The 10,000-nt window shown below is 45.6% G+C and overlaps 1 protein-coding gene across 2 annotated transcripts in view; it reads left to right on the top strand.

The window, feature by feature from the left end:
- The window catches only part of LOC124037555 (phosphatidylinositol 4-phosphate 3-kinase C2 domain-containing subunit alpha-like), an 85,180-nt gene that overhangs the window by 54,669 nt on the left and 20,511 nt on the right, over positions 1-10,000 (top strand). For both annotated transcript variants that reach the window (XM_046352368.1, XM_046352367.1), the window contains exons 15-16: positions 117-225; positions 2,372-2,514. In XM_046352368.1, the coding sequence (XP_046208324.1) occupies positions 117-225; positions 2,372-2,514 (252 nt within the window). The remainder of the gene's footprint in view (positions 1-116; positions 226-2,371; positions 2,515-10,000) is intronic.

The raw sequence follows: 10,000 nt of genomic DNA, 5'->3' as shown, positions 1-10,000 counted from the left end.
CTAGGGGGGGTATAGAGTAGGGTGGGTTTGGGTGTGGGTATAGAGTGGTGGATGGGTATAGAGTGGTGGGTGAGAGGATGTGACTATGTGTGTTAATACTTAGGTGTGTGTTTCAGGGTGCTGATGAGTGGGACCAAGCTGCTGTGTCTGTGGACGTCTCCTCAGGCTTCCTCTGCTGCAGCCGGGAGCCGGAGGAAGAACCTGGCTGAGAGGATCATACTGCAGGTGACCACACCACTCTAAACACACACACACACAACTCTACACACACACACACACACACACACACACACACACACACAACTCTATACACACACACACACAACTCTACACACACACACACAACTCTACACACACACACACAACTCTACACACACACACACACACACACACACACACACACACACACACACACACACACACACACACACACACACACACACACACACACACACACACACACACAACTCTATACACACACACACACACAACTCTATACACACACACACACACACACAACTCTATACACACACACACACACACACACACAACTCTATACACACACACACACACACACACACAACTCTATACACACACACACACACACACAACTCTATACACACACACACACACACACAACTCTATACACACACACACACACACACACACACACACAACTCTATACACACACACACAAACACACACACAACTCTATACACACACACACAACTCTATACACACACACACAACTCTATACACACACACACACACACACAACTCTATACACACACACACACACACACACACACACACACAACTCTATACACACACACACACACACACACACACAACTCTATACACACACACACAACTCTATACACACACACACACACACAACTCTATACACACACACACACACACACACACACACACAACTCTATACACACACACACAACTCTATACACACACACACAACTCTATACACACACACACAACTCTATACACACACACACAACTCTATACACACACACACAACTCTATACACACACACAACTCTATACACACACACACACAACTCTATACACCACACACACACACACACACAACTCTATACACCACACACACACACACACACACACACACACACACACACACACACACACACACACACACACACACACACACACACACACACACACACACACACACACACACACAACTCTATACACACACACACACACACACACACACAACTCTATACACACACACACACACACACACACACACAACTCTATACACACACACACAACTCTATACACACACACACACACACACACACACACACACACACACACACACACACACACACACACACACACACACACACACACACACACACACACACACACACACACACACACACACACACACAACTCACACACAACACACACACACACACAACTCTACACACACACACACACACACACACCACTCTACACACACACGGGAATGCCCATATAAATGTGAAATTTTACAACCAATATAATTGGGAATTACTGGAATGGCCTTTACCATTAAAGTCAATCTTCGGCAATATTGTAATGTACAGGCACTGTTTAAATGCACGCTTCCTAAGCAATCAGTGATTCATTCATTGGAAATCAAACACCCGTTCAGTCATGTTAGATCTGTTTTTACCTCAAGAAAATGGAAGATGCTTATTTGTTATTCTATATTTGTTATTGTTAAGTATTTGAAACGGGACTAAGGTCTTGCTCACACACTCCCCTTACACAAACATATTTGTGTCTTCCTAGAGCTTACCGTATGCTTTCCAGTCCAAACAGTTTAACATATATTACCACAATATTTTGTGACGTTATTGTTAGTTTTGGTGTTCAGCAGTATTGACAACATTTTTTTCCCGGCTGTTCGAACACACAACCATTTCTCTTGTGGCACCCGAAGTTCTGCAGCTGATGTCTACGCCCCCACCCGTTGATTATTGGTCAAGAGTAGGGATTCTTCAATTAAGTGTTTGTTGTCCAATGAGAGACGACTGGTTTTCATGTACATTTTTTCACTTTTGAAACACAGCACTAAACATCTTAGCTAGATGCAAAAACGTACACATTTATGACAGATTTCTTAATTTGGCTTATATTGATTCTACCTATGTTGTTGCTATGGCGTCTCAAAAAGGTGACAAACAGTAATATTACTGCTTTCTTCAATTTTTTTCAACCAAATGTATTTTTAAGGGTGTATACAAGGCACAGACATTCGCTTCGCCTAGTCAAATTCTGCTAGGAACAAACTAAACCTAGTATGCGGATGCCTTAACCATTCCATGACCTCTGACCCCCTTCAGGTGGACTTCCCTAGCCCAGCGGTGGATGTGCTGTACGTGGGACCTCAGGAGAGACCCAGCCCTGATCCAAACACCTTGGAGGAGCTTGACGCTGACCTGCGTCGCCAGGTGGACAAACTCTGCAGCCGAGCCTCCACCTTCGGGTACGTATGAGTTACCGGGGCACTTCAGTAAGGCCAACCCCCCCCCTCCCCCCCCTAACTTGAGATCCGCTTATGTAACAGGCTAGAACTTTACCAAAATTCTGATCCATATCAATTCGAAACATTTGACTTACGGGCCTGTGTATCGCATAATGATTTGTGTTGGTCTGTTCCGCTGTTGGACTGTTCAGCTTAGAGTTCTTATTTTTGGGATTGGCCTGTCTACAAGGTAACAGCTAAGTTTTAAAGACACTATTGTATTGTGTAGCTTTTGTCTTTGTTTTACATGATTACATCATCACTATCTACGTTCTAATGAGATCCAGCCAAGGTATTTAAGGTATTCCCCAAAAATTGGACACGTGCAAATGTCCTATGCTTAAGACTTAATACACAAAGATGACGTTATGTCCCAGCCGTAGGGCATTTGGTGAATTAAGTGCCAAGCCAAAGTAAACACAGGCTACAACAGGAGGACAAATTAAGGTGGCACTGACTGTGGTGACTATTGACCCCAAATATACTCATGAATCAACGTCTTAGGCAAAGACCCTAGCTAGTTGGCAAGGCATTATGCAAGGAGGTTGGCATCTTAGATTGGTCTGATTTCATAAGCTGATACTAGCTGCCATGACAACTGTTACAATTATAGTAGTGTTATGTAGGGCCTTATGATGGATGTTTCTTAACAGTTTGACATCATAACTGTTGCGTCTGTTGTCATAAGCTGATACCTGCTGGCCTGACATATCTTTACTTTACCTGCTGCCGTGACATATCTTTACCTGCTGCCGTGACATATCTTTACCTGCTGCCGTGACATATCTTTACCTGCTGCCGTGACATATCTTTACTTTACCTGCTGCCGTGACATATCTGTACTTTACCTGCTGGCCTGACATATCTTTACTTTACCTGCTGCCGTGACATATCTTTACTTTACCTGCTGCCGTGACATATCTTTACCTGCTGCCGTGACATATCTTTACTTTACCTGCTGCCGTGACATATCTGTACTTTACCTGCTGCCGTGACATATCTGTACTTTACCTGCTGCCGTGACATATCTTTACTTTACCTGCTGCCGTGACATATCTGTACTTTACCTGCTGCCGTGACATATCTGTACTTTACCTGCTGCCGTGACATATCTTTACCTGCTGCCGTGACATATCTTTACTTTACCTGCTGCCGTGACATATCTTTACTTTACCTGCTGCCGTGACATATCTTTACTTTACCTGCTGCCGTGACATATCTTTACTTTACCTGCTGCCGTGACATATCTTTACTTTACCTGCTGCCGTGACATATCTTTACTTTACCTGCTGCCGTGACATATCTTTACCTGCTGCCGTGACATATCTTTACTTTACCTGCTGCCGTGACATATCTTTACCTGACATATCTTTACTTTACCTGCCGTGACATATCTTTACTTTACCTGCTGCCGTGACATATCTTTATCTTTACCTGCTGCCGTGACATATCTTTACTTTACCTGCTGCCGTGACATATCTTTACCTGCTGCCGTGACATATCTTTACCTGCTGCCGTGACATATCTTTACCTGCTGCCGTGACATATCTTTACTTTACCTGCTGCCGTGACATATCTTTACTTTACCTGCTGCCGTGACATATATCTTTACTTTACCTGCTGCCGTGACATATCTTTACTTTACCTGCTGCCGTGACATATCTTTACTTTACCTGCTGCCGTGACATATCTGTACTTTACCTGCTGCCGTGACATATCTTTACTTTACCTGCTGCCGTGACATATCTTTACTTTACCTGCTGCCGTGACATATCTTTACTTTACCTGCTGCCGTGACATATCTTTACCTGCTGCCGTGACATATCTTTACTTTACCTGCTGCCGTGACATATCTTTACTTTACCTGCTGCCGTGACATATCTTTACTTTACCTGCTGCCGTGACACTTTATCTGACATTACTTTACCTGTGACATATCTGCCGTGACATATCTTTACTTTACCTGCTGCCGTGACATATCTTTACCTGCTGCCGTGACATATCTTTACCTGCTGCCGTGACATATCTTTACCTGCTGCCGTGACATATCTTTACCTGCTGCCGTGACATATCTTTACCTGCTGCCGTGACATATCTTTACTTTACCTGCTGCCGTGACATATCTTTACCTGCTGCCGTGACATATCTTTACTTTACCTGCTGCCGTGACATATCTTTACCTGCTGCCGTGACATATCTTTACCTGCTGCCGTGACATATCTTTACCTGCTGCCGTGACATATCTTTACCTGCTGCCGTGACATATCTTTACCTGCTGCCGTGACATATCTTTACTTTACCTGCTGCCGTGACATATCTTTACTTTACCTGCTGCCGTGACATATCTTTACCTGCTGCCGTGACATATCTTTACTTTACCTGCTGCCGTGACATATCTTTACCTGCTGCCGTGACATATCTTTACTTTACCTGCTGCCGTGACATATCTTTACTTTACCTGCTGCCGTGACATATCTTTACCTGCTGCCGTGACATATCTTTACTTTACCTGCTGCCGTGACATATCTTTACTTTACCTGCTGCCGTGACATATAGGAGAGATCACACCTTACTGGGTGGCTAGAGACATTCACCCCAGCTGTTTAGGAGAGATCACACCTTACTGGGTGGCTAGAGACATTAACCCCCAGCTGTTTAGGAGAGAGATCACACCTTACTGGGTGGCTAGAGACATTCACCCCAGCTGTTTAGGAGAGATATCACACAGCTAGGAGAGGCACAAATTATTGTCTAGTTGTGTTTTTCTTGCAGGCTGGTGCCCTATACCTGCACCAAGAGAGTAGTTCCAAGTCCAGGTTTATAGCAATTAATTTCATATTATAACACTCTTATGTAGGATTTTATGATGGAAGTTTCAAGTCTTCATGCCCAAATGACTCTCCAGTCCTCCCAGACCATAGATGTCTATCTGTTCTCATTCCAGAGTGTCTGTTCCCCCAGACGTTTAATTGTGGGCATATAAATGCCCACTTACACCCACTGCCAACCTCTGCCAGGCTGCCAGCCAGATCCATGAGCCTTTTTCAGCCTCCACAGAGAGTCATTTCTTCTGAGGCACTAATCCCTTTGACTTTCTCTGAGCGTTCTCTCATTTACTCCCATGTTAACCTTCTGTGGTTTGAACTTCTTCTTTTGCCATCTGTTTTATTAGGGTGTATTTCGGAGTTATTTAAGATTCTCTTAAAACAAGAGACTTCAGCTAGTGTGCACTTGTTCAGTTCCCTTCACTGATCTGAAAGGAAATGGCTGGTATGGTCTCTAGATGACCAAGATACAAAGGACGTACTAACATGTGCAATAAAGGGTATATCATCAGAGGTTACGTTGCCAACTAGTAGATGGCTTTAGACTGGGTAAGGTTGAAGAATTTTGGCATTGGTAGCGATAATGTCGCACTGCTGTCCATCCTATTTCCAGATAGTGATGACCCTGTCAGCAGTGGTCTTTTTTGACCAATCCTATGACTCACCTACTGCCATTGAGCAAGGCACTAAACTAGAGGTCAACCGATTATGATTTTTCAACGCCGATACCGATTATTGTAGGACGAAAAAAGGCCGATGCCGATTATTGTAAAAAAGGCCGATACCGATTAATCGGCCGTTTTTTTGTTTTTTAACATTTATTTTTAATAATGGCAATTAAAACAATACTGAATGAACACTTATTATTTTAAGTTAATATAATACATCAATAAACTCAATTTAGCCATAAGTAAATAATGAAACATGTTCAATTTGGTTTAAATAATGCAAAAACAAAGTGTTTCAGTTCCTTGCTCAGAACATGAGAACATATGAAAGCTGGTGGTTCCTTTTAACATGAGTCTTCAATATTCCCAGGTAAGAAGTTTTAGGTTGTAGTTATTATAGTTATTATAGGAATTTTAGGACAATTTCTCTCCTATACGATTTGTATTTCATATACCTTTGACTATTGGTATTGCCAGTGTAACAGTATAGCTTCCGTGCCTCTCCTTGCCCCTATCTGGGCTCGAACCAGGAACACATCAACAACAGCCAGCCTCGAAGCAGCGTGACCCATCGCTCCATAAAAGCCGCGGTCCTTTCAGAGCAAGGGGTACAACAACTCCAAGTCTCAGAGCGAGTGACGTTTCAAATGCTATTAGCGCACACCCCACTAACTAGCTAGCCATTTCCCATCGGTTACACCAGCCTAATCTCGGGAGTTGATAGGCTTGAAGTCATAAACCGCTCAATGCTTGAAGCACAGCGAAGAGCTGCTGGCAAAACGCACTAAAGTGTTGTGTGAATAAATGCTTACAAGCCTGCTGGTGCCTACCATCGCTCAGTCAGACTCAGTCAAATTGTAGACTTAATTATAACATAATAAAACAAAGAAAAACGAACCTTAGTTTCCGGATTCGACCATATTAATGACCTATCATCTCGAAAACAAGGCATTTATTCTTTCAGTGAAATACGGAACCGTTCCATATGTTATCTAACGGGTGGCATCCATCAGACTAAATATTCCTGTTACATTGCACAACCTTCAATGTTATGTCATAATTACGTAAAAAAAATCTGGCAAATTAGGCGGCCCAAACTGTTGCATATACACTGATTCTGCATGCAATGAACGCAAGAGAAGTGACACAATTTCACCTTGTTAATATTGCCTGCTAACCTGGATTTCTTTTAGCAAAATATGCAGGTTTAAAAAATATATACTTCTGTGTATTGATTTTAAGAAAGGCATTGATCTTTATGGTTAGGTACACATTGGAGCAAGACAGTCCTTTTTCGCAAATACGCACCGCATCGATTATATGCAACGCAGGACACGCTAGATAAACTAGTAATATCATCAACTATGTGATCGTCAACTAGTGATTATGATTGATTGTTTTATATAAGATAAGTTTAATGCTAGCTAGCACCGGGATCCTCATCTCTCCCAAGTGGTCATTCTCTCTTTCTCCCCTTACCCATCTGTCTATCGCCTCCTTTGAATTCCATGCTGTCACAGTTACTAGCCCTTTCAAGCTTAACATCCTTATCATTTATCGCCCTCCAGGTTCCCTCGGAGAGTTCATCAATGAGCTTGATGCCTTGATAAGCTCCTTTCCTGAGGACGGCTCACCTCTCACAGTTCTGGGCGACTTTAACCTCCCCACGTCTACCTTTGACTCTTTCCTCTCTGCCTCCTTCTTTCCACTCCTCTCCTCTTTTGACCTCACCCTCTCACCTTCCCCCTACTCACAAGGCAGGCAATACGCCGACCTCATCTTTACTAGATGCTGTTCTTCCACTAACCTCACTGCAACTCCCCTCCAAGTCTCCGACCACTGCCTTGTATCCTTTTCCCTCTCGCTCTCATCCAACACCTCCCACACTGCCCCTACTCGGATGGTATCGCGCCGTCCCAACCTTCGCTCTCTCTCCCCGCTACTCTCTCCTCTTCCATCCTATCATCTCTTCCCCTCCGCTCAAACCTTCTCCCACCTATCTCCTGATTCTGCCTCCTCAACCCTCCTCTCCTCCCTCTCTGCATCCCTTGACTCTCTATGTCCCCTATCCTCCAGGCCGGCTCGGTCCTCCCCTCCCGCTCCGTGGCTCGATGACTCATTGCGAGCTCACAGAACAGGGCTCCGGGCAGCCGAGCGGAAATGGAGGAAAACCCGCCCCTGCGGACCTGGCATCCTTTCACTCCCTCCTCTCTACATTTTCCTCCTCTGTCTCTGCTGCTAAAGCCACTTTCTACCACGCTAAATTCCAAGCATCTGCCTCTAACCCTAGGAAGCTCTTTGCCACCTTCTCCTCCCTCCTGAATCCTCCGCCCCCTCCCCCCCTCCTCCCTCTCTGCAGATGACTTCGTCAACCATTTTGAAAAGAAGGTCGACGACATCCGATCCTCGTTTGCTAAGTCAAACGACACCGCTGGTTCTGCTCACACTGCCCTACCCTGTGCTCTGACCTCTTTCTCCCCTCTCTCTCCAGATGAAATCTCGCCTTGTGACGGCCGGCCGCCCAACAACCTGCCCGCTTGACCCTATCCCCTCCTCTCTTCTCCAGACCATTTCCGGAGACCTTCTCCCTTACCTCACCTCGCTCATCAACTCATCCCTGACCGTTGGCTACGTCCCTTCCGTCTTCAAGAGAGCGAGAGTTGCACCCCTTCTGAAAAACCTACACTCGATCCCTCCGATGTCAACAATTACAGACCAGTATCCCTTCTTTCTTTTTCTCTCCAAAACTCTTGAACGTGCCGTCCTTGGCCAGCTCTCCCGCTATCTCTCTCTGAATGACCTTTCTGATCCAAATCAGTCAGGTTTCAAGACTAGTCATTCAACTGAGACTGCTCTCCTCTGTATCACGGAGGCGCTCCGCACTGCTAAAGCTAACTCTCTCTCCTCTGCTCTCATCCTTCTAGATCTATCGGCTGCCTTCGATACTGTGAACCATCAGATCCTCCTCTCCACCCTCTCCGAGTTGGGCATCTCCGGCGCGGCCCACGCTTGGATTGCGTCCTACCTGACAGGTCGCTCCTACCAGGTGGCGTGGCGAGAATCTGTCTCCTCACCACGCGCTCTCACCACTGGTGTCCCCCAGGGCTCTGTTCTTGGCCCTCTCCTATTCTCGCTATACACCAAGTCACTTGGCTCTGTCATAACCTCACATGGTCTCTCTTATCATTGCTATGCAGACGACACACAATTAATCTTCTCCTTTCCCCCTTCTGATGACCAGGTGGCGAATCGCATCTCTGCATGTCTGGCAGACATATCAGTGTGGATGACGGATCACCACCTCAAGCTGAACCTCGGCAAGACGGAGCTGCTCTTCCTCCCGGGAAGGACTGCCCGTTCCATGATCTCGACATCACGGTCGACAACTCCATTGTCCTTCAACTCATCCAGAACGCCGCAGCCCGTCTGGTGTTCAACCTTCCCAAGTTCTCTCACGTCACCCCGCTCCTCCGTTCTCTCCACTGGCTTCCAGTTGAAGCTCGCATCCGCTACAAGACCATGGTGCTTGCCTACGGAGCTGTGAGGGGAACGGCACCTCAGTACCTCCAGGCTCTGATCAGGCCCTACACCCAAACAAGGGCACTGCGTTCATCCACCTCTGGCCTGCTCGCCTCCCTACCACTGAGGAAGTACAGCTCCCGCTCAGCCCAGTCAAAACTGTTCGCTGCCCTGGCCCCCCAATGGTGGAACAAACTCCCTCACGACGCCAGGACAGCGGAGTCAATCACCACCTTCCGGAGACACCTGAAACCCCACCTCTTTAAGGAATACCTAGGATAGGTTAAGTAATCCCTCTCACCCCACCCCCTAAGTTTTAGATGCACTATTGTTAAGTGACTGTCCCACTGGATGTCATAAGGTGAATGCACCAATTTGTAAGTCGCTCTGGATAAGAGCGTCTGCTAAATGACTTAAATGTAAATGTAAATGTAA

This window comes from Oncorhynchus gorbuscha, linkage group LG06 (genome assembly GCF_021184085.1).
Source record: "Oncorhynchus gorbuscha isolate QuinsamMale2020 ecotype Even-year linkage group LG06, OgorEven_v1.0, whole genome shotgun sequence".
Classification (NCBI taxonomy): domain Eukaryota; kingdom Metazoa; phylum Chordata; class Actinopteri; order Salmoniformes; family Salmonidae; genus Oncorhynchus; species Oncorhynchus gorbuscha.
This window is presented reverse-complemented; position numbering and strand designations above follow the sequence as displayed.